The sequence below is a fragment of the Arachis ipaensis genome, chromosome B05 (assembly GCF_000816755.2).
Source record: "Arachis ipaensis cultivar K30076 chromosome B05, Araip1.1, whole genome shotgun sequence".
Lineage (NCBI taxonomy): Eukaryota > Viridiplantae > Streptophyta > Magnoliopsida > Fabales > Fabaceae > Arachis > Arachis ipaensis.
The window spans coordinates 145,434,461-145,458,610 of record NC_029789.2 but is presented as its reverse complement, the minus strand read 5'-3'; the positions used below and the strand labels follow the sequence as shown (position 1 = coordinate 145,458,610).

At 33.5% G+C, this 24,150-nt stretch overlaps 5 protein-coding genes across 8 annotated transcripts; 4 read left to right on the top strand and 1 right to left on the bottom strand.

Annotated features, from left to right (window-relative positions):
- LOC107641483 lies at nt 260-1,582 on the top strand. Its single transcript, XM_016344973.1, has 3 exons — nt 260-941; nt 1,026-1,319; nt 1,521-1,582. Exons 1-3 carry the CDS (start codon nt 260-262, stop codon nt 1,580-1,582), a joined length of 1,038 nt encoding a protein of 345 aa, XP_016200459.1.
- On the top strand, nt 3,662-6,960 carry LOC107644726 (protein YLS7). Of its 2 annotated transcripts, none has more exons than XM_016348655.2 (4): nt 3,662-3,952; nt 4,272-5,040; nt 5,299-5,573; nt 5,903-6,960. In XM_016348655.2, the coding sequence occupies exons 2-4, from the start codon at nt 4,416-4,418 to the stop codon at nt 6,704-6,706; spliced, it is 1,704 nt and encodes a 567-aa protein (XP_016204141.1). In that variant the 5' UTR covers nt 3,662-3,952; nt 4,272-4,415; the 3' UTR covers nt 6,707-6,960. The 2 variants fall into 2 exon arrangements, with proteins under 2 accessions (XP_016204141.1, XP_016204140.1); XM_016348654.2 differs by having other exon boundaries at nt 3,662-3,962.
- On the top strand, nt 7,448-12,324 carry LOC107644725 (65-kDa microtubule-associated protein 3-like). 3 transcript variants are annotated; one of them, XR_002347561.1, is made up of 14 exons: nt 7,448-7,689; nt 8,136-8,193; nt 8,302-8,508; nt 8,785-9,027; nt 9,152-9,361; nt 9,436-9,591; nt 9,679-9,838; nt 9,932-10,083; nt 10,277-10,364; nt 10,515-10,588; nt 10,759-10,833; nt 10,965-11,154; nt 11,318-11,486; nt 11,637-11,739. XR_002347561.1 is itself a non-coding variant. In XM_021103179.1 (14 exons), exons 2-13 carry the CDS (start codon nt 8,152-8,154, stop codon nt 11,359-11,361), a joined length of 1,641 nt encoding a protein of 546 aa, XP_020958838.1. In that variant the 5' UTR covers nt 7,448-7,689; nt 8,136-8,151; the 3' UTR covers nt 11,362-11,371; nt 11,637-11,761. The 3 variants fall into 3 exon arrangements, 2 of the variants coding, with proteins under 2 accessions (XP_020958838.1, XP_016204138.1); XM_021103179.1 differs by having other exon boundaries at nt 11,318-11,371; nt 11,637-11,761; XM_016348652.2 differs by lacking the exon at nt 11,318-11,486 and having other exon boundaries at nt 11,637-12,324.
- On the top strand, nt 13,419-17,836 carry LOC107644724 (AT-hook motif nuclear-localized protein 6). The gene is made up of 5 exons (XM_016348651.2): nt 13,419-14,297; nt 15,598-15,665; nt 15,934-16,065; nt 16,603-16,764; nt 17,069-17,836. The coding sequence occupies exons 1-5, from the start codon at nt 13,904-13,906 to the stop codon at nt 17,402-17,404; spliced, it is 1,092 nt and encodes a 363-aa protein (XP_016204137.1). The 5' UTR covers nt 13,419-13,903; the 3' UTR covers nt 17,405-17,836.
- Nucleotides 19,362-20,035, bottom strand: LOC110262661. Its single transcript, XM_021103178.1, has one exon. It carries the CDS (start codon nt 19,863-19,865, stop codon nt 19,383-19,385), a length of 483 nt encoding a protein of 160 aa, XP_020958837.1. The 5' UTR covers nt 19,866-20,035; the 3' UTR covers nt 19,362-19,382.

The window sequence follows — 24,150 nt, the reverse complement described above, 5'->3', positions numbered from 1 at the left end:
TAAGTTATATTAGATTTTTTATTTTTTTAAAAATATAAATTAATTGTCTTCTATGATGAGACAGTTCATTTGGAAGGGTCAAGTTGATGGTAGAGGTCTTTCTCTTGTTAATTGGAGGACCGTGATTACTCCAAAAAAATTTGGTGACCTGGGTATTAAAAATCATGCGTGTGTTAATATATCTTTACTTGGTAAATTGGTGTGGCAACTTTTTCATTGTCAGGACAAGCCTTGGGTTGCTCTATTGAGGGTGAAGTATATGAGGAATGAGGAAGTTTTAGATGGCCCTGTCCCTTGCAATGCTTCTCATGTTTGGAAGAGTATTTCAAAGGCTTTTGGTGCTCTTAAGGATGTCTTCTCTTGGTGCGTTGGGTCACTTGATCAATCTTTTTGGTTTGACAATTGGAGTATTGAGGGCCCAATTGCTCAAGATGTCCCTTTTGTACATATATCTGACTCTGATTTAATTATTAGAGACGTTTGGAAAGATGGTCAATGGAATCTCCATGATATTTTCTCTATCATTCCAGAAGATGTCAAACAGCGTTTGAATGCTTATAATCCGGATCTGAATGCTGGAGAAAGTTTGGGTTGGTCGTGGGGTGTGGCATCTTCTAGACTCTACTCAGTTAGGAGTGGGTACAGTTGGCTAGCCAAAAGAAAGTTTGACTGGAATGAGCATGATAATTGGTTGTGGGTATGGCGACTGCATATTCTTGAGAAGTACAAGTTCTTGATTTGGCTCAGTCTTCATAATGCTATTCCTACGGCAGAGTTTTGTTTGGGTCGTGGTTTAGCTTTATCTAACACCTGTCATCGGTATCAAAATGGTTATGAATCCATTCTTCATTGTCTTCGGGAGTGCCCTAGTGCCAAGAAGGTCTGGAACCTTTTAGGCCTGTATTCAGATAACTCGAATTTACATGATTGGCTCTACAGAGGTGCAAGGAGTGGAGATGTTTTTCTTTTCTTTTCGACCATCTGGTGGATTTGGAGAAGCAGGAATAATGACTTATTTAATATAGATGATTCATGGAGTGCTAGTAAGGTGGTGAGTTTGATTCGTAGTTCAGTAAGGGAGTTTCACACTATTTTTGCTATGCATCAATCTCTGTCTCCTCCTTCACTTTGTTTGCATTGGGTTCCACCTCCAGTTCATTCTGTTAAATTAAATTGTAATGCTAGTTGGTTTGCTCCTTCTGGCTATGCTGGTTTTGGTTGTATCATTCGCAATCCTGATGGATGTTGGTTGAAAGGTTGCACTGGAAAAGTCGAAGTGTGCAGTGTTCTTTTTGCTGAATTGTATGCAATTTGGAGAGGTTTACTGCTTGCTTGGGAGAGTGGATTTCGTGAGGTTATCTGTGAAACAGACTGTTTATAAGCTCTTTTCTTGGTAAACCAAAGAATGCTTGGTAAGGATATTCCGGAATGGGATTTGGCAAAGTATATACAGGAGGTTATGAATGGGAATTGGAGAGTCTCTATTCTTTTAATTCAGTGGACTGCAAATAGTGTTGCAGATTGTATGGCTAAAGCAGCTGCTTCTGTCGCGGACATTCACTCGAATTGGAGCCAACCTTGAAGTGAGTTTCAACATCTAATAGATTTAGATATGACCCTAGCCAATTAATTTGGTTGTCTCTTTTTTTTCTTTCTTTTCTATTTAGTAAAAAAAAAAAAAACAAATTAATTTAAAAAATATCTTTATAAATACTTTTTAAAATATTTCAAACTTTTTAAGCTAAAAGCACAGTATTTTTTTTTCATTTACAAAGTGTGCGATGTCTTGTTATGAAAAAATTCAATTTGTAAAACTCTGCTCTAATCCCCCTCTTATTCTGAGTTTTTTTTTTTGTTTTTTTGTTTTATAATTTTATCCTCATGAAGACCGATTTTTCATACGATCAGATGTCATTAGAATTATTCCAAAATAATAAAAAAATAGTTTGATTTTCATTTTCTTTATAAAATATTTTCATTTTAAAGTATCCAAAAAATGATGACTAGCCAAAATTCCATTAAAGGCTTCCTACTTTCGATTGAGGTTTGATAATAAGGAAATTCTCCAACCCACAAACGTTTTTTCCAATTACAAGTCATCTTCAATTGACAAACAATATTTGGTGTAAGGAATTTCGAAATAATGGGGAAAGAATTTGAACTTAAATGTTGTCTTCCCTTTCCAACCTTAAGAATTAGATCTCATCCTTAAAACAGATGAAAGGGATTTGCCAGCTATCAAATTTACAAAATACAATCCCATTATTTTAAAACTAGTATTTTTTTTATAATTATATCACGTGTAAACAAAAAAATCAACACTAATTAATTATTACCTATAAATATATATTTGACATTTCATAAAATTTATTTTGTTATGTTACTATAAATAAATTTAGTTATTGGTCTATTATAAGTTTAATTATTCGACTATATTATGTTTAATTATTTCAGTAACTGATTATTTAGTTAAAAAAATGTATGGATTAATATGTATAAATATATTCAAATATGATTAATTTATTTGATAGTTAATTTTGTGTACACATGTAATTTTTTTATTTTTTAATAACCAACACTCATTTTCTTTATTTTATTAATTAAAATATAATTTAAATACATAATTAATTGATAACAATTATATTTTTTTTCCGGGTGTTAGAGTATTTATATATGAATGATGTTATTGCAACAAATAGATGCTTTATCTACATCAATCCTTCCAATTTATCAATTTCAAAAGAAAAATAAATTTTCACAAATAAAACACTTGTAGCAGGCCATTAGGTTAAAAGTCTATTATGAAATCATCAATGAGAGGAAGTGCAGCCATCTCACAATCCATAATTCATTTTCATTATCACATCCCATTTATATTTTGAATATCCCATGCAGAAAATGTATGGAAAAAATAAACATCATCACCTTCAAATATTTGTGCTCTTTTTTTCTACAAACAAAAATATATTTTTAACTCTCATTGATTAGTTGAGCAACTCAATCTTAGTTGAATAATATTAAAATTTTAAGAGAAAAATCCAAAACCGTCCCTGATAATTATCTCGAAAGAATAATGAGAGTTTTGTGTCAAAAATAGTTAATGTTATTTTTTTGGTACAGGAGCTAATCAGTCAAAAAAAAAAAAGATTAAAGATCAAATTGGGTGTTTTTTTTTCTTGAGACCTCGTTGTCCTTTCGAGGTAATTGTCAGGAGTCGAATGGGGTATTCATTCAAATTTTAACCTAATTACATGTACAAAACAAAATTTAAAATTTTCGATATTTATTTAAACGATTTAGTAAATTGAACACTAAATCAACTTAAATTGGTTTAACTATTTATGAATTAATGAATTATTTAGTCACCCAAATAATAATACTATGATTACTTTTCTTAATCAAATAATTTATTATTTTAAGAAATTAATTACAACGGATTAAGAATAGAAATTTTTTAGGAAAATATTTGAGTGACTTTCTTTAACTCAAATTGAGTTAACCATTTTTTCACCCTATGATGATGATTCCAAGAGCTTGATTATTTTACTATATAAGATAAGAAATGATGACTACTAAGCACGATCATATATCATATTATATTAGTCACCAAAAAAAATATATCATATTATATTATATATTATTATATTATTATATATATGCGATTCATGTGCTCAAGATTTAAGAGGTTTTTGAGGCTTGAGCATGCAAGCTTTGGGAACTCAATAATTTTAATTTTCTATTTCGGTGAGTGTCATATGCTTAGTAATTTGTAATTGAACGAGATCCTCGCTCCTCTGTAGAAGTGGACAAGCATTACAACATAAACATAGGCAACAAAGAACACCTTGTCCCTCATTTCTCAATAGTATTTCTTCTAAATTCCTCATTCATCCCTTTCTACCACACAATTGCTTGATGCATCTTTCCAGTTGTTCAGAACCAAGACAACATGGTACTCAAAGGTTTCTGCTTTTTATGCTTCTTCTTTTTGTTTTTTCATTAATTGGGTGACCCCATTTGGTTTCAGCTCATTTCCTTTTCTGGGTATTTATTTTTTGTAGGAAAAATGTGTTTTTTATTCTTGGGGTACGAGTTTTTATGCTAAATTCCATTCCTTTATGGTTCCCGAGCTTATTAATGTTGATGAACTGCATGATCATGTGCTAAAGAGTGTAGCTTTCTGCTCATTGTTTCATAGTTTGATTTTGTTCATACTTAGTTTGTAATCATAATCATTCCTTAATTATTTGTTTTTGTCTGTGTTTTAACAGTGCTGGTCTTGTGGATTGATGATTAGCAATTTCACTGCTTGAAGAAGCAGCTTTGATAGTTAGTTTAGTAGTTTCTATGGTTTGGGAACTCAAAAAGCCTTTGATGCTTCAAGTTTTAGTGTAGAGCTTATTTGCTTTGTTTAAATGAAAGCCATGACTTGGGATAATCCAAAGAGTTCTCCCAATGAGTCTCCAAGTCCAAGACCTCTTTCTTGGATTGTGGTTTTCTTGGGAGTACTTGCATTGTTCTTGATTTGTGCTTCTGGAATTCTTGCCTCATACCCAGTTGGCTCCACGGTTCGCCAGTATTTCTACGGCATAGATCGTTCGAGATTTTATGATATATCAGTTTTTCCAGTTCATGGAAGTTCCACTGATGTTTCCTCCAATGGAAGTTTAGATCTAGTAGATAATGAACCACCCTCAAGTGATAGGAAGGTAGCGAAAACTGTTACCGAATTAAATTCACAAGAACCCTCTAGTGAATCTGCTTCATCAGAATATACAGAAACCAGTACTGATAAGGTTGATAGCAACCTGCATGCTCAATCTGATTTAACTTCGAATTCGCCTTTGCCACTGGCTGGTACTATTTCTTCCAATGTGACTGTTAATGTTACAATTGAGGCACCTACATCCACGGCGTTGATGAATGATCCCGGCACATTAATCACCACATCAAATGATACCTCTAAGTCTCCTCCAGAATCAGTATCAACAGCAGTTCCAGCCTCATCTAATGAATCCTATTCTGGTTCTGTTAATTCAGGTTGCATTCTACTTTTCTTATTTTATACAAAAATTAACTGTTTTTATGCTTGTTTGCTTTGTTTACTTCTGTAAATACAATGCAGCCATAATATAAGAAGGCATTTCAATTTGTTACATGTGTTTTTATATGCTTAAAATATGTAAATCATTATTAATGCTTGTATCTTGTTAGTTAAGGATTTCAGGTGTAAACTTTATGATAATTTTGTTTGAAACTGGTCTTTGACTGGTGTTTTATGTTTCTTCTGTTATGTAGGCTGTAATCTATTCCATGGAACATGGTTACATGATTCGTTGGGACCGTTATACAGGAACGATTCGTGCCCCGTATTGACACAAATGCAGAATTGCCAGGGTAATGGGAGGCCTGATAAGGATTATGAGAACTGGAGATGGAAGCCCTTTCAATGTGACATCCCTCGTCTCGATCCTAGGAAATTTTTGGAGGTGATGAGAGGCAAGACATTGGCTTTCATTGGGGATTCAGTTGCTCGAAACCAGATGGAATCAATGATGTGTATTCTCTGGCAGGTTACATTCCTCATTCCTTACTGTTCCAATTTCTATGACCAATGAAACATTTTGGTTATTGGAGAAAAATTGGCCAGTTCTCACTAGCATCTTGTTCTTAACATCTTCTCATGATTACTCTATTATGACTTCATGTGAAGATCATAGTTGAGAATCGTTAGATGGTTTGACATGTTTAACTAAACTACTTGACATAAGACATGACCACATTTCAGCTATCATTTTTATATTTGTGACTAAATTTTCTAGAAGTTGACCATTACTACTTTGCATTATGATTGCATCTTTTTTCAATAGCAACATGCTTAACCGAAAAATGCCACTTTCAGGTAGAAACACCCAAGAACAATGGAAACCGTAACATGCAGCGATTTTATTTTAAGTCCACATCTGTCACTATTATCCGAATATGGTCCTCATGGCTAGTCAAGCACAGTTCTGAACCATTTGATTATGCACCGGAAGGTGTGGATAAGCTCTTCCTCGATATCCCTGACGAGAAGGTCATGGAATTTCTGCCAAAATTTGATGTGGTTGTTCTTTCCTCTGGCCACTGGTTTGCCAAACAGTCAGTGTATGTCTTGAACAATGAGATAGTAGGAGGGCAATTGTGGTGGCCGGACAAATCTCGGCCGATGAAGATCAACAATGTTGAAGCATTTGGTATATCTGTTGAAACAATGTTTACTGCTCTTGCAATGCATCCAAATTTCACAGGGCTTGCAATTCTTCGTTCCTATTCGCCTGATCATTACGAGGGTGGCGCTTGGAATACCGGCGGATCATGCACCGGGAAGGTTAAGCCTCTTGGACTTGGTGAGTTGGTGGAAAATGGCCATACAAATGCAATGTATGAGCAACAGGTTAAAGGTTTTAATCATGCATCAAAGAAGGCAACAAATGGATCAAAGTTGTTGTTCATGGATATCACTGAAGCCTTTAGTTACCGGCATGATGGCCATCCTGGTCCCTTCAGGAATAAAGACCCAAATAAGATCACGGTGCGCGGCCCGGACGGAAAGCCGCCGCCACAGGATTGCTTACATTGGTGCATGCCAGGTCCTGTAGATACTTGGAATGAGATTTTGTTTGAAATGATTAAGAGAGAGTTTGAAGGTGGTAATGCATCATGAGATACTTATACCTGTCTGAGGACTAAGACTAGTCCATTCTTTTCTTTTTAAATCTTCTTAGAAGTATATTATATAGAGAAATTTATCTTTTTTTTTTAAATATAAAGTTTAGGATGATAAGCATCTAGCTTATACCCATGTCTGTTCATGAGTAATGTTGTATGTTCCTTGTTCCACATAAGTTCATATATCTTTTTTTCTTGTAATTTTTTACAAATTCTGTTCTATTCCCACTTAGTTGCTGTGTTTGTTATTCTATTTAATTTTTGTAGTGATTGTTTGGTACTAAGTTCCATGCAGAGCAATGAGAGCATGTGGTCATTATCAAGGAAAATGACCATTTAAATCAAAGACTATATAATTCTTATAGTAAAATACTAAAATGCTATGAAACACGGACACTTCGCTGAGTTGTCGTATTCTTGTGTCGGACACATTTCGGATACGACACTCACTGTCCGACACGCGTGTCTGCTGTGTCCAATTGTGTCTTAATAAAAAATAAAAAATTCTTCTTCGGACTCACTTGGACACAACTAAATACCATCATGTGTTAGTGTGTCCAGTCTTATTCTTAACATATATTCTTGAAATAAATTTAGATATAGTATATATTATTATTATTAAAATAAAAAGATATTTTAAATACTTGATATAATTAAAATAAGACATTAAAAATTATTAAAAAATTAATTTATATTTTAATATTAATAAAATATTAAAATATCATTACGNATTCTCTCTCTCTCTCTCTCTCTCTCTCTCTCTCTCTCTCCCCTTCAATCATCTTCTCCTTTCATTCCAGTAATTCAAATCACATCCTCAGAACTCAGAACAACGCTGAATTTTGCAGGGAAAAAAAACACTCCATCTTCATTCATTTTTTCGGGAAAAAAGATTAAAGTTTTGTTACTTTCTTCCGAGCACCGAAGAAACAGAATTTTGAACACAAAGCAACATTTCTCCAATCCCATTTGGTTCAGGTCAGTGCTCCCAATTGCGATCGCTTGTTAAATTAGTAAAAATTCCAATTTTTGCTTTTCTGGGTTCACTCAAAAAATCCCTTTTGAAAATGGAACAGCCAATTTTCTAATTTTGGCTTCCACTCAAAATCCTCAGAAAGCTTGATAAACAATCGACCTAAATTTAGCAACTTTTTTCCATTTAGTTTCTGTGTCGATCGTTCTCACAATCCTAGGTCTTGAAAGTTTCTCGCTTTCTGTTTCAGACATTTGTGTACGCTCTTTTGCTCCTCTTTCTTTTCTAGTCAGTGGTTGCACTTTCTTCTTAGCTGAGATGCATTTCCAATTATTCTTTTCCTTCTTATGTGAATCAGATTAGTGGCAATTGGCAAAAATGCCGCGTAATCAAGTTAGGATGACATTTTTTTTATTATTATTATTATTTTAATGAGATTTTCTTTTGACAGATACTAGTGCTTAAAAATGTCTGAACCTCGAAAAAATTCCTTTATTCACGAGCTTCAGGTATATGTTAAGCCTTTCTGCAATTATGATTCCTATGAACCCTTCCACATGCTGATTGACAGATGAGAAATGTTCATTGTTTGCCTTGGATTATGTTTCCAAAATTAGATAATATGGGATGAAGTTGGGGAGTCCGAGACTGACAAGGATAGGATGTTGTTTGAGCTTGAAGAAGAGTGTATAGAACTATACAGAAGAAAGGTAGATCAAGCAAATTGGTCCAGAGTTCAACTAAGGCAGGAAATCGCCGACTGCGAGGCAGAGCTTGCAACTATCTGTTCAGCATTGGCAGAGAGACCGATTCACATTAGGCAGGTTGGATATTCTGTACATTGCTAGGTTTTAATTACTTTTAGAGATTTTATGTGTATTTCTTAAATAGGACATGGAGAAAGGGATGCAGTTAAATGAATCCGTTTTATGCCATATTAATGAATTCTATGTACTAAATATTGTTGCTGACAAATAATAATAATCTTGTCAGAAATTTTTTTCCTGCCTTAAGTTTTGTCGTGAAGGTTATTTGTTATTCCATTGGACCACAAAGACAAAGAATAGGATAAATAACTCTTCTCTCCCTCTTTTTACTAGGATCAAAATGTTGGAAGCTTGAAGCAAGAGCTAGCAAGAATTTACCCAGAGCTGGAGGAAATGCGGAAAAGGAAGTCTGATCGTAGAAATCAACTTATAGATGTTCGTGAGCAGATTCAAAGTATCTCAAATGAGTTGTATAGTCCTGGAGAGCACGCTCCACCCGTTATAGATGAAAATGATTTATCATTGAGAAAGCTTGAAGAATTGCATAGGCAGCTTTATGCACTACAAAAGGAGAAGGTGAATAACTTTATGTTTGTGTGTGTGTGATACATGCTAACATGCGCATATACCGTTTTATCAACTTGTAACACATTTTGCTGCTCCTTAGTACTGATTATGATGTTCTTTTCATTTCATGCAGAGCGATCGCCTGAAGACAGTCCAGGACCACTTGCGTACCTTAAATTCTCTTTGTTCGGTACTCGGTTTGGACTTCAAGGAGACAATAGACAGAGTTCATCCTAGTTTAGGAAATTCAGAGGGATATAAGAGTATAGATAATGATACTATCAAGCAAATGACTGTTGCTATACAAGATCTGCGAGAAATTAAATTACAGAGAATGGAGAAGGTAAAGACTCTTTTCAATAGGAAATATTAATTTCTGTTTATTATTCATGTTCTGAATTGCATATGGTCTTGCAGCTGCAAGATATTGCAACAACAATGTTGGAACTCTGGCATTTGATGGATACGCCTGTTGAAGAGCAACAGATGTTTCAAAATGTTACTTGTAATATAGCTGCTTCAGAAGATGAAATAACCGAACCAAACACTTTGTCCGAGGGCTTCATCAGTCATGTGAGTTATAAGTTAAAGTACAAGTTAATGTTTTCATTCGTTGATTTTATGTGGTCTAGAATTCATGGGAATAGCAAATTCATGCAGGTTGAAGAAGAAGTGTTAAGGTTAGAAGCGTTAAAATCAAGCAAAATGAAAGAGCTTGTTTTGAAGAAAAGAGCAGAGCTAGAGGAGATTTGTCAGAAGACTCATTTGGTTCCAGAACTTGATAGTGCACTGGAATATGCTATTGAAACTATTGAATCTGGTAATGTCCTTATCAAAAATCACTGAACCTATGACGTATGCGCCTTTTTTTGGTGCTAAACTTATATAAGACTGTGTCTTCTTTCATATCCAGGAACTGTGGACCCTGCTTGGGTTCTTGAACAACTTGAACTTCATATTGCCAAAGTCAAAGAGGAAGCATTTAGCAGAAAAGATATACTCGAAAAGGTTGAGAAATGGTTATCAGCATGTGAAGAAGAGTCTTGGCTTGAGGAATACAACAAGGTTGGTCTTGGCTTGATATGATGTGCTGTTATATGCTTTTATACAAAAGACAAGTTGTTTAATGCCACTATATTTTTTTATAGAAGTTACATAAGGAAACAAATCACATATATGTAGGTCTTCATGATTTCTATCAATGTACACATGCACACATATTTATTAATTTTATTGCACATTTTTATTTCTATTGCAGGATGAAAATCGATATAATGCTGGTAGAGGTACTCATCTTAATCTCAAGCGAGCTGAGAAAGCTCGTGCCTTGGTTACCAAAATTCCAGGTATTTATATTTCATCCATATTTATTTTTGTTACATTACCTTTACCAGTTTACGGCCATCTTGGCTTGATGATATTTTTCTATTTTGGTGTCTCATTGTTTGTTGTTTTAGGTAAGGATGAAATTTTCATTTTCTTTTGTTTGTATGTAGGAATGGTAGAGGCATTGAATTCAAAAACTACAGAATGGGAACAAGAGAGAGGCATTGAGTTCAAATATGATGATGTAAGTACCCCTTCCTTAATATACTTGATATGTATTCACTAAAAGAAGAAAAAGACTTGATATGTGAGTCTCAAAAAGAAATGTTGGATGTTAACTGGTGCATTCTAATTGGTTGCTCAAGTTCAAGTAATTTTGTGTCAAAATGATTTTCGCTGTGCATGACTTTCTAGGCCCGTCTGCTCTCCATGCTTGAAGATTACACCAACTCGCGGCAAGGAAAAGAGCAAGAACGTCGTAAGCTGCGGATAAGGTCCTCTTATTGGTTGAAATATTTTTCTAATTGGAATTCAGACAACACTTCATTGTATCTGTCAAATTCACTTTCCCACAAATGGATGGTGCCAAAACATGTTGAAATATCACTTTTCTGTGTCAGAACCTGAAGAAACATCAGGGACAATTGATAGCAGAACAGGAAGTACTATATGGGTCAAAACCAAGCCCAAAGGCTAATAGTGCAAAAAAGCTTTCAAGGCAGTCAAGTACAACTGGATCTGGTAGAAGAACCTCCCTTGGTGCAAGTTCAAAACTGGAAGCGAAAGCTACTCACTCATATTTCTCATCAGGTAGTAAAAGGGTCTTCATCGTCATAACATTTTTCATCCTGTAAATACTCTTCTTTAAATGGATTACACAAGCACAAGCAGCCATCAACAATGTAGTAATGTATCTAAAAACAACCTAAGATTTCTGGATATGGATTCCTGTTTGTGTTTTGCATTGTTTTAGAAGAAGAGTCTTCTCCAACGGGTTCTCCCAAGCACTCTCAATGATGGTCGTTTGGTAAGGCTGTATGTGGCACCGAGGAATGGTTTAGGCATTTTTCTTTTTGTTTCATATTGAAGGTGGAGGCCAAAGCCACATCTCAGCTGGTAGATTTTCCCAATATTTCTTGCTGGTATATCTACAATTTCCTTGTGTTTCATATAAATTGCACAAACAGCTTGCGATATATGATGTATGCATGCGCATTTTCTTTCTTGTATGATACTCAATGCATATGCAACTAGAACTCTTACAACTGCATTTTGGTTTACCTCATGTTCAGCTAAAACAGGAGTTGATATTGCTCATTCTCCTTTGGAAAAAACCTTATTTGGTAGTGGAAGTGTTCGCAAGATAGATTCTCCTTCAGCGAGACAACCTTTTTCACCCATCTCTTCGACAGAATCATCAAAAGCAAACTCAGCAAGTACCACAGATGAACTAAAAATGCAGCAGACTGAGGAGTTGGTGAAAACATTAACACTTTACAATATGCCATTCACTAGTCCCTCAAAGACATCAACAGTGGTAGATGAAGAGAATAAAACCCCAAAAGCAATGCCATTTTCTCTCTTCTCTTCAACATTACCACCAAATTCCTCAAATGAATCAGATATACAGACTCAGAATTTACAGAAGACAATAACACTACACAATTTGCCATTCTCTACTCCTTCAAAGACAGCAACAGAAACAGTGGTAGATGAAGGGTATGGCACTCCAAAGGTAATGGCTATTCCTGTTCCAACTACACCTTCATCAGTTCCTTTTGGAGGATACTCGGCTCAAGAAACTGAATATTCCTTTGAGGAAAGAAGGCTTGGTTGTGTGTTTGAATGATTTTGTGAAGTCAAATTTAATTGGCTTCTCATTTTTGTGTACATAGTCTCCTACTAGTGTATGTGGAAAATGGATAGAGCTTCTGAATGCAACATTTTGCAGTCTAATGTGATATTTTGTTATATAGTCTCCATCTAAAAATTGCTAAGAGTATTAATCAAAATCCATTCAATAGATATAGAATAAACCGTTTCAATATTGGCAGATTGAAATTGTGATGCAGCATTACACAAGTATTAAATGAATGGAAAAGGAAAAAAAAAAATGCAGCATCAATGACAAAAACAGAAATACTTCATCCTTATTTGATCTGGCCATAAATTTTATAACTGAAATATCAAAACATTTAGTACTATTTTGCTTTGCTACAAATACTGACAACTGTTTACAGTTGGTACAACTAAACCAACAAGCCCAAAAAAGAGTAACATCAGCACCACCCTATTGGTCATTGGCTCATTGCATGTTTGGGAAGATGCTGCAACAAAATTAGCAAATGTTCATGGATGCATTCATTGTTTATGTCACCATTATAACTAGTTTTTCTGTTTACATAACACAAAAGATGAAGGGAGAATCAGAATCAAAATATAGCATAACACTGCATGTGTTACAGTTGCATTTTAAATAGATTCACCAAACCGAACCATGGGATCATTTATATTTTTCTTTTTCTTTTTCTCTTGTAAAAATATTAAGTTTTTTTTTATGTAAATTAATAAATTTTGAATCATGACATTGTAACCAATAACTACACATTTTAACATTCATTTTCCTATTAAAAAAAAAAGAAAGAAATAAGAGATATTAACATCCATTTATGTCCTTGGTCAACTTTAATTTATTTATCTGAAAAGACAAAGAACTTGTCAGCGGTTGGGCGAATGGAATGGCTCCAACCTTGCTTTACAGCTTTGAATTTTTATTTTTGAAAAAGCTTTAAATAAATAAATGGAAATTTTATATAAAAAAAGACAATTTTTCTTTCTTTTCCAAAAACCTCACCTAATTGTTTATGTATTCAAATTAAGAATCTGTATTCACAAGCATTTATTAGATTACCTTTATTAAATTTCCAAGACGGACGTGAACCAATTTCTTAACCGAAATTTATACTTTTGAGTTTTGCAATTAAAATATTAATTCATAATTAAATATCCATTATTCAATTACTTTATCATTTTAATAAATATATTATTTTTTTTCCCATTTTTTCAACTTTATTTATTTACTACTCCTTTTGAATGAAAACCCTAATTTTCATATATCACTCTGGAGAAATTACGAACCAGAGTTGTTATTTTTCTCTGTAATTCTAGAAAAATTTTCAATTATTATTTTTTTTTTGGGGTTAATTTTTGAAGCTTACTCTGCTGTTCTTCAATGGTGGAGATTTGAGCTACAGTGCTACGTCTTTCTCGCAGTTCAACATCAAACCGCTGAAATTCGAAAATTCCACTTCTGGGTTTTCATCATTTTCGTTAAAAGTTTATGTTTTTGAAGTTCCTTCCCCCAGTTGCATTTTTATTAGAGCTCAAGCTTCATTGCACTGTTTTCTGCATTCAAATCAATCCCTCTTCACAAAGTTCAAAATTTCCATTTTTACCCCTCTATTTTTTGAAGCTAACTGGTTAAATCTTCAATGAGTTGTGCCTAAGCATTGTGTTTTAGCTTCTGGGGTGTCTTATTTTTACTTTGATTTGCACAAAAATGGAAAAAGAAGATATTTTTGGTTCCGGGCATGCGGTCAAGGCTGATGAGGCTCCAGGGGGCTTCCACGTGGCACCAAGAAGTGAAAATATACAGTTTTCTGCACCCACGGCGGAGCCACCGCAGCAGCCGGTGGTTCCGGCCACGGCTATGGTGGCAGTAACACCGGCGACAGGGACGGATGGGAAGAAGAAGAGGGGGAGGCCTAGAAAGTATGGACCGGACGGCAAGTTGACGCCGGAGGCAGCGGCGAAGGCGTTGTCTCCGATGCCGATATCGGCATCGATTCCGTTGACCGGAGAGTTCTCAGGGTGGAAAAAGGGTAGAGGAAAGGCTGTTGAATCAATGAAGAAGTCATATAAATTTTTTGAGTTTGAAAATGCTGGAGGACCAGGTAGAAAATTTTCTTTCCTCTTTTGAACATCTTCATTTTATATAGTGTAGCCTCCACTAATCTTGGTTATTTGCTGTTTACTGTTACATTTGCCGAAGTTAAAAACAAAAAAGTTTAATTTTTTTTGTTTCTCAGTTCAATTAGGTTGATATTTGACTATGTAAGAAATAAGATTATTTTTTAAAAAGAAAAAATAGGTTGAGGTGTGGTTTTAAGCTGTGTTGTTGTTTTGGTTCTATGCTTTTGGTTCATGCTGTGGAAGGGGAAATTTATAGATGGTGGTACAAGTGGACCATTAGATTAAGATTCCCTTTCAGATCTAGAAAATGAAGACATGTATGTAGTGGTTGAAGGGGGGTGGATATTTTTGTGGTCAGAGTTAAAGTGAGTGATGTCGGTTTTCAGTTTAAGGTGGCAGCACATGATGCCCCATTTTTTTCTCTTTTCCTCCCTTTTTATGAGGAGAAGATTATGATTTTATGAGTGATGACATAATATCTGACACCACGGAATTTTGTTAGGACAAGTGAAGGCACCACACTAAGCAGTAAGCACATTCAGCAGGGTTCTCAGTCTGGTACCTCATAGCTGATGTGACCATCCTTGAAAGTTGAAACTGGTCCATGTTTCTAATAATTGTATTCAACACCTTGCTATCTGACCTCATATTATAGGGGATTGGTTTGGACCAACCATGCATGATATTGTTAAGAAATTTTGAAATAATAAGGACACAAAGTGGAACAATTTTGAGCAATGAATTTTTCTTATCTGATAAAAAAAATGGTGTGTTTTATGAAAGTTGTTTCATAAAATGATGGTTTTTTAAACTTTTAATTTCTATGTGGTTAGACAAATGTGGTAAAAGTCTGTAATAAGCTTGTGGACAAGTTCTGTGGTGGTCTTCATTGTTCTGGAATGCATGAAGCATAAACATAGCTGATTTTATATGAACTTGATTAGGTGAAGCATGGTTGATCAAGTTAATGGTATATATTGAAGGCTAATAAAGTATCTACTGTAGCACTAGCTTTTTGTATAACCTTACAAAGTTTTAGCATGCATAACTCAAAAATAAGGCATAGAATTGCAATTGCTGTTTTTCCTCATTAATTACCATAGTGAAACATATTTGTCAAAACTGCTTCCTTTTCTGTATTCTCTTAAAGGTCTCTTGTTCAATATAACTTCCTAGCCCGAAATGTATCATGTCCGGTTAAAGATGAATTAATAGAACTATGCTTTATGTAAAGTATGAACTTAAAGTGCAATTCATCTAATTATTAATGTATTTTAATAGGTAATGGAATTGCATACTCAGTTGGTGCCAACTTCACACCTCACATTCTTACAGTAAATGCTGGAGAGGTATCATGCTTGTTTCCTATCGATCCACATTCCGCAATAGTCAAATTATAGTTTTAATTTAGCCTTTTGCATAGATGCAAATTCCATTTATTTTGTTCACTCATTGGAATTCATTGTATTTACTCTCAATTGTAAATACCTTTCAGAATATATGACATTTTCCTATCTTTATTTGGTCTACTATTCAATATGGTTATTATTGAAAGTAATCTATTACAGCACACTCAATTGTTAATTGTATTCTTTATTTTCCTATGACATAATCCAGGATGTTACTATGAAGATTATGTCCTTTTCTCAGGACGGATCCCGCGCCATATGCATTCTCTCTGCCAATGGCACGATTTCAAATGTCACGCTCCGTCAACCAACTTCTTCCGGCGGCACTTTAACATATGAGGTTAGTTCATCCCTTGTGAGAAGCACAAAAAGTAGAGTTCTCATGCCTTATACTTAATGCTAATCTTACAGTCTTACTGTTTTATATGCAACCCTCTCCTTTCAGCATTTTTATGTTTTAGATATTGAATTTCATAATTTTTGTGTTACATAATGTGTTAATGTTTATTTTTAAATAATATGGTATATGGTTTTGGTCTGTCTGAGGTAAAAACCATTTTTTATGTGATTTAGCTTCTCTTGCATCATTTTTGGTATCAGATATTGAATTACGCCAACTATAGCTCTTCATCTGGGAATTCTGTTGCATACATTGTTGTTTTGTGTCATCTTGACAATTCGGATTTCCTTTTGCACTATACATCTCTGGGAAATAACTCCCATTATGAAGATAAAACTTCTTTTATGTTTTTTATTTGAGATCAACACGTGGCTGCTAAACCATCATCATTCTTTGCCATTAATTCCCTCAAACTTAAGACTGATGGCGCTGTTGGATTACGTTAAATATGCTGATGCATATTGGGTTCTTTTACAGGGACGGTTCGAGATTCTTTCCTTGTCTGGCTCATATATGCCAACCGAGAACGGATTCACAAGGAGCAGATCTGGTGGGATGAGTGTTTCTTTGGCAGGTCCAGATGGTCGAGTAATGGGAGGAGGACTTGCCGGTTTGCTGGTAGCTGCAGGTCCTGTGCAGGTAACTTCTGCTGTAAAAGAAATTTTGAGAGAATATTTATAAAGCTTGTAAAAATGTTGAAAAAATGCTTAATTAGTTCAACATCATAAAAAACAATTATTTTTGTTAACTTATAGCTTAGTATATTAGTGTTCTAAGATTAGAATTATGATGAACTATTTAGGGCATGGTAGGTTTCCCTTTTTTTCTGTTTTCTTTTTTCACTCCTATTTTCACTTATTCTTTCACAAAAAATTACTAAAATGAAAACAAGAAACAAAGAGGAACATTTCACATATCAAACTAGTTTGTGGTTTTGCATCAGGTTGTTGTTGGTAGTTTCATTCCAGGTCACCAGTTAGAACATAAACAAAAGAAGCAAAGGGTGGAACATCATATATCATCAACTATATCGGCTCCACTTAATGTTCCTACTATTTCTGCTGAAGAAATGAAGATAACTCTTGGTGGAGTGAAGCCTTTCATGACACCCCCTTCGGTTCCTTTTCAAGTTGAAAACATTCCTCCTCCTCCTCCTGCGTTTGTCAACGGCCAATGTTCTCTGAACTCATCTGGTGACGACGATGATGAAGAAGATGCTTCTTTGCATGAGAAAGAATCTAATCCTAGTCTTTCAGATCCTGCTGGAGTTGCATGCTAAAACATGTTCTCTCCTCATGATTGACACTGATTCTGACAAAATTTGACTTGAGAAAGACGAACACGTATTCTGTCCGTTCTAAAATATCCGTTACTTCGACCGATATTTTGAAACGGAGGAAGTATATTGGAATGAGAGGTTTGAGGTTGGTTTTGAGCAAGAAAAGTTGTACTCTTTGGTGCTTAGGTGGTTAGTTAGGATATCACAAATTGGTTATGCTTTTCTTCTTCTTCTTCTTCTGTGTCTGTTCTTATGATGTGTCTCTAATGTTTTTTACTCATTGTTGTAGCAATTAGATGTAGGAATATCCCACGTACTTAACTTGTTTACAATTGTAGGAGAATGAAATTTGAATGTGCTTGAGGTGTTTCTGGATTGTAACCTGACTATATTATTTTATTTGAAAGAAAAAAATTGCATTTTATCCTTTTCATGTTTGATTGTTTTTCTGCTTATCTCTATGTTGTTCTGTGCACCAAAGAATCTTCAGGGAATAGTGTGTAGTTGATCTCAGAAATGCTATTTTAGGGACCATTTTTATCCAATTATCAAAGTTTCTTCCATTTTTACTTTTTTATTAAAATGAAAAGGGAAAGGGAGAATAAATATCATGAGAGTTTATTGGGGGGAAATCTGTTAAGAGTTAAGAGCAGTTACCTCTGCATTTGTTAAGTTTAGAGACACTTTGGAGCAGTCTGGTATGAAATTACATTTTTCGTTTTCATTTTAAGTGTTCTCTATTTTCAAAACGACATAATTTTATCGTTTTCACTGTTTTTTTTTTCTTTACAAAATTTAGAACATTGCAAATCAAAATGTAAACCAAACAGAGTTAAATTTCAATTTGGCCCCTGAAATTTAGCCCGATGTTCAGAATGACCCCCACAATTTCGTTGGCCCCAATTAGAACCCCCAAATTTGCAATTGTGGCTCCAACTTGCCCCTGCGATCTCCGTCACCAGAATGCTGATTTGATACAATTGCATGACACGGTGGACACTACTTAAACCACGGCACATTGGTTTCGCGCCCAAACCCTTTGGAAACCACGTCGTTTCTTTCCACTACGACGATCATAAGTTGCCAAACATCAAGAAAACCTTTACACTACGTGGTTTCCAAAGGGTTTGTGCGCGAAACCAATACGCCGTCGTTTAAATAGTATCCACCATATCATGCAATTGCGCTAGATCAACATTCCCGTGACGGAGATGATCGCAGGGACAAGCTGGAGCTACAATTGTAAATTTGGGGGAGGGGGGTCATTCTAAGCATCAAGCCAAATTTCATGGGCCAAATTGAGATTTAACTCACCAAACACACCTTAAAGTACAATTTTCTTTTTTCAAATATAAACTCATCTTTGGCAGTTCATTCAAATTTGCACTATCTATATCACTAAATGTTTTAGGATGTCAAACTTCACAACTGATATTTATGTTTATTTCCAATTCCAATTCCCAGAAAGAGAAATAGTCTCTCCTTCTTGGCTAATGGCTAGTTCTTCCAATTTGATAAAAAGTAAGGAGAATATTGTTCTGGATTAAAGAAATTCCCACAAACTTTTTCTTTACTGCAAAAGAATCAACTTCACTAAAAGAAGAAAGATTAAATGGAATCTCCACATATGCTGCTTCCAAGCATGTTCTTTACTCTTTTTGCAGTTCACTTTCTTCTCCTTATCCATCCATGTGATGTGAGCAAGAATAAAGCTTTTAGATTGGAAAAAAACCATTTCATATATTTCTTTCAAAATTGGCAACAGACCAAAATAATTTATCAAGGCACTATTAGTTCTAGTTAGAACATTAGAAAAAAAAATTCTCTATGAATTAAAAAAAAAAACCATCTATTACTATTATTTTCTTGAATGATATAATCATACAATACATTATACATACATACATCAAAATGTAACATAATGCAGATATGTTACAAGCATGTTACTTAATATAAGTTTCTTGGTATTATTACAACATTATACCAAGCTTGATGTGATCAACAATTCTTCTTTCCATCCTTTGTTGACTTTCTCTATGAATTCTTCTACCCGTTTTCTTAACTCGTCGTCGTCCTCCTCCTCCTTCTCCTCTTTTTCTTCTTCCTCGTCCTCTTTTTTCACCTCTTCGACGAAGCATTCATCGTTGCCTATAGTCTCAATGATGTCAACTTCAATTAGCTTTGCTTCTGCTTCTGCTTCTGCTTCGACTTGTCGGACATATGACACTTGTATTGCTCGCAACTCGGTATCCTTTTGGACAAGAAACTTCGAGTTTGTTTCTTGTTTTTGAAGATTTGTTCCCATGGAAGGAGTGACTTCACTATTTTCTTGCTGAACACTACTACTAAGGGTAGGCTTCAAGTCCAATAAGATATACACTATGATCAAATTGCAGAAGCAAAAAATGAATGCAGAACTTGAAGCTGCTTGAGTGATGAACTCCACTATAGAATCCAACATGTTTGTGAAAAAAATTGGAAGCAAAACACACACACACAAAAAAAAAGGGTACCTAAAAAGTGAGAGAAAAAATTAAATTAAAGGAGGAGTATGTCTATGTCTATGTGTGTGATTTGCAAAATTTCCTAGTCCTATTTATAAGACCTTGTTTGAGATTAGATGCAAACGTGTAAAGGACCTTTCACTATGTAGCAAAATTTAAGGAGATGCTTTGTGATGAGGTGTGGTGTGAAAGCTATCAGAAAATAGATTATTATCTTCACTAATTACCAATTAATTTAAGTACTTAACAATGTAATGTAATTACATTTGTATTATTATAATAATTGATGATTAATGTGTTAATGTAGGAGGGAAGTTTCTTCCAACTGTACGTGGGACCCTTTTTAACAACTTTTAATCTCATTAATTTAATAAAAAAAGTCTTTTGTTCTATTGCTAAGAACATCACATGGAACTTTCTTAGCCACTCAGAAGAACAAGGCCCTTTATGTCATAACTTGACATCACCAATCAAAACTTTTACGTGGCTTTCATTTGTTTCTCTATAAATAGGTTTCAAGATTGGTTTCGAACCGGTTAATTCGGTCTAACCCGATATTTAATTTGTTGATTTGGTTTATGAAATTTGATTCCATGTATCTTTTTAAGGTGATTGGTTCAAGCCGAAAAAGAATCGGTCATTGAAATAATAATTAGATTAGACTATGTATATTTTATTTGTAGGATAAATTATAAAAAAATATATTCAAATTATTTAATTATTGACAAAAATATCCTCAAATAATTAAAAATTTTGACAAAAATTTCAAGCTGTGATCCGACCTGCTTCATTTTTTGTCGAATTTAAACATTTTTGTCACATTATAAAATAACTTGAGAGTATTTTTGTCGATATTAAAATTTAAAGACATTTTTATCAGTACGAAGATAATTCGAATGCATTTTTAGTGATTTACCCTTCATATGTATTAGTATGAGATGTTTAGGGTAATTTTCTTAAATAAATTAAGTGGAGAAAGAATTTACCTAATAACACATTTTTAAATACCAATACGTAAATGCATTTTTTCATAATTCTATAGAAACCACTATTGGTAGTAGTGGATTAGGGAAGAACATCAACCGCTGCTGGTAGCCGCAGTTTATGTGTATTGGTGGCATAACAGAAATCGCTATAGGCAGTAGCGATTTATGTGTATTGGATGGTGAACGTAAACCCTGGAGACAGTAGCGCTTTACGTGTAATGTATGCTTATGGTGCTTGTCTATGTATATCCATCCAAGGCATTGAAGTAGCAGCGGAGTGCTATTTTTCACAAATGTCAAATTTACTGGATAAAGAACTGCATAGTCTTTTTATTCGAGTGCATTTTTGGTAGTTTATCCTTCATCTATATTAACACGAGATGTTTATGTACTAGATTATTTTTAGTTTTATTTTAAGTTATTTAATTTGATTTGTCTGAAATTAACTACCTCTTTAAAACTTATATACTATTTAAAGTGATTAACAAGGGTTTACGAGATTTGATCATTTGGAAAAACAAAAAATTGTACACATGGATGGAATTGATGATATTTTTGGTGAAGTTTGAAGATCTTATAAGCTTAGACAGTGACACAATGAAAGTGACTTAGGACCAAACCCTACAACCAAACTATGTTTGAAAAATGTGTTGTTTTCTATTGCTTGAAAATGTCACTCTTGATGTTACATATATAATAACTTGTCTCACTCATTGGTTTTCATGTAATGAAATTTATTTGTGTGTGACCCCATCAATTAGAAGACAAAGAAAAAGAAAAAAAAAAAAACCATAGAAACCTATTAGTGATTATAGATGGTTAATGTACTTTTTCAATATACAAAATAGAGACACCCTAATTGATTTTCTTGTGAGCTGAAATTGAAACAGCTTGGTCTAGCTAAACATGCTCAAATTCATTGTTAAATATTAATAAGGTTTATAATTGAAATTCATTCAAAATTAATTTTTAATGAAATATATAGACGATATATGATGTATGCTATGATACTATTATTGTAGTGACTAAGGTGATTATACAATTCTGATAACACTTAAAAAATATTGTAAAAATTAAAATAATATTTTTTTATATTTAAAAATATTTTTAATTTGAAAATAAAAATAAAAATATTGCAAAAGTATATATAAAAAAGGTTTAATTACTCTGTTAGTCCCTATAGTTTCGCAAAATTTTCAGTTAGGTCCTTATACTTTTTTTTCTTTTAATTGGGTCCCTGCACCAAATATTTTTTTCAATCAGGTCCTTCTTAGTAGTAATTGACTTAATTGTATAGGGACCAAACTAAAAAAAAAATTTGTGCAGGGACTCAAATAAAAAGAAAATAAAGTATAGGGACTCAATTGAAAAAAAAAATTGGTGTAGGAACCCAATTAAAAGGAAAAAAAATATAGGGACCTAATTGAAAATTTCGCAAAACTATAGAGACCAACAGAATAATTAAACCTATAAAAAAATATTACCATAATTTTATTAAAATACATATATAGTGAATTATTAAAATTAAGAACATGTATTAGCTACGACAAACCAGCTAAGAAATTCATAGAACCATACATTGTTATTGAATTTTTGTTAAAATAAAGAATGATTGAAGCATGTTCTTTCTCCCTTTTTCAATATATATAATTTTATTACACCATAAACCATAAAAAGTTGTTGCCTGTTTTAATTTGACGGTTGATTTGAACCGTAGCTACCAACAATTATTATTTATGGGCCTTAGGTTGACTTGTGATTGTATTAGATCTAACTATAGTCAAAGTTTTCTTTTTTTAATTTCTTTCACACTTCTTAATTATTGTCTCATTCAATGTGTTCCATCAAAATCCATATAAATAATTTGTGAAATTGTGAATCAGAATTAGGCAAATAGTCAACAATTGTCCATGAATCTCAAATTTGACTGCTTTTTTATACAAAAAATTATAATATTATAATTAGTTATTATTGAATCTCTATAGTAGTAAGTTTCTAGATTGAAATTATCTAATCCAAATTTATTTAACTTGCCATTTTTGTATAGCAATTAGTTTTATACTATTTTTAAAATAAGTATTTAATTTCACCTTTTTATAGACCAACATACAACTATACATTGATATTAGATTAGTGATTTGATCAAGTATTATGTGCACAAAGTATGAAGCACGGATTCTCTCATAGTGCCGGCGTATCCAAGTCGAATGGGAATCCGACGCCGACACGTGGTGGATACTTTAAACGAGCATATTGGCGGCGTGTCTTCTTGTGATGCAGAATTTTGGTGGAACTGTCACGAATCCGAACGAATCCGACTCGATTTAGATGTTCATGAGACGGATTTTTCTGCTGGAATGTAAATTTTCAATTGATTTTGTGATTTTATGGCAATGTATGTTCTTATAGTTTTGGCAAAGGTTTTTTTTTTTTTTTTAAATATTATTGTTTACAATTATTATAAGCTGAGTTGAATAAATATAAAATAATTGATCCATGAAACACATGGTATTTGTGTTCCCATATGGGTAAATAGTAATGCTACACATAAGGTCATGTGCTAATTAATATCACATTATTAATGGATTTAGAAATTCACATATCTCTTTCACACAATGATATTTTGAAGATTGAGTTTATATTCTCCATTCAAAGACATAATTTTCCAAAGGATTCTTTAATAATTGCTGGACACAAAAGGGTAGGAAGGAATGAAATCAATTTTTTGAAGTTAGCCCTAATTACTTTACAATTAAACATTAAGTTTCACATAATCACATTTTTTTAGGGTAATGCATTATTTAATTAGTAAAGCAAAAGTTTTGATACAAGAAGATAAAACAAGACCAACTTCACAGTACATAACAAATGTTTAATTAAAAAATATTTTATCTAAAGATATTGTTTTTAAAATTTGACATATTATTTTTTGACACCGCCGGTATTAATTATTATTTAAAATTTAAATTTTGAAAATCACATTTTTCATCTATGAACATATTTATTTATTTATTTTTTTTTACCAAAGATAGGAGACTCGAACCCGCAACCTCTTAATTGAATATGTGGAGACTATGCCATTTGAGCTATTACTTATTGGCCTATGAACATACTCATTACTCAAGCACATAAGTTGAAATCTTATTATACGAGGGAATAAGCATGTCATCACTCAAAACTTAATATTAATAAACTATTCACACTAATTAATAAATTATAATTCAAGTGATATAATTTTTTTATACTATCTAAAGGT

What these genes read in the sequence shown, in the direction of transcription:
- LOC107644726 (XM_016348655.2), top strand. Translation starts at nt 4,416, where the DNA reads ATGAAAGCCATGACTTGGGATAATCCAAAGAGTTCTCCCAATGAGTCT. An exon ending in TTCTGGTTCTGTTAATTCAG is followed by an intron (nt 5,041 to 5,298) that starts GTTGCATTCTAC and finishes TCTGTTATGTAG; the next exon opens with GCTGTAATCTATTCCATGGA. An exon ending in TGATGTGTATTCTCTGGCAG is followed by an intron (nt 5,574 to 5,902) that starts GTTACATTCCTC and finishes TGCCACTTTCAG; the next exon opens with GTAGAAACACCCAAGAACAA.
- LOC110262661 (XM_021103178.1), bottom strand. Translation starts at nt 19,865, where the DNA reads ATGTTGGATTCTATAGTGGAGTTCATCACTCAAGCAGCTTCAAGTTCT.
- LOC107644725 (XM_016348652.2), top strand. Translation starts at nt 8,152, where the DNA reads ATGTCTGAACCTCGAAAAAATTCCTTTATTCACGAGCTTCAG. An exon ending in AATTACAGAGAATGGAGAAG is followed by an intron (nt 9,362 to 9,435) that starts GTAAAGACTCTT and finishes ATGGTCTTGCAG; the next exon opens with CTGCAAGATATTGCAACAAC. An exon ending in CCGAGGGCTTCATCAGTCAT is followed by an intron (nt 9,592 to 9,678) that starts GTGAGTTATAAG and finishes AAATTCATGCAG; the next exon opens with GTTGAAGAAGAAGTGTTAAG.
- LOC107641483 (XM_016344973.1), top strand. Translation starts at nt 260, where the DNA reads ATGAGGAATGAGGAAGTTTTAGATGGCCCTGTCCCTTGCAATGCTTCT. An exon ending in ACATGATTGGCTCTACAGAG is followed by an intron (nt 942 to 1,025) that starts GTGCAAGGAGTG and finishes TATTTAATATAG; the next exon opens with ATGATTCATGGAGTGCTAGT. An exon ending in ATTGTATGCAATTTGGAGAG is followed by an intron (nt 1,320 to 1,520) that starts GTTTACTGCTTG and finishes ATAGTGTTGCAG; the next exon opens with ATTGTATGGCTAAAGCAGCT.
- LOC107644724 (XM_016348651.2), top strand. Translation starts at nt 13,904, where the DNA reads ATGGAAAAAGAAGATATTTTTGGTTCCGGGCATGCGGTCAAGGCTGAT. An exon ending in TGAAAATGCTGGAGGACCAG is followed by an intron (nt 14,298 to 15,597) that starts GTAGAAAATTTT and finishes GTATTTTAATAG; the next exon opens with GTAATGGAATTGCATACTCA. An exon ending in GCGGCACTTTAACATATGAG is followed by an intron (nt 16,066 to 16,602) that starts GTTAGTTCATCC and finishes GTTCTTTTACAG; the next exon opens with GGACGGTTCGAGATTCTTTC.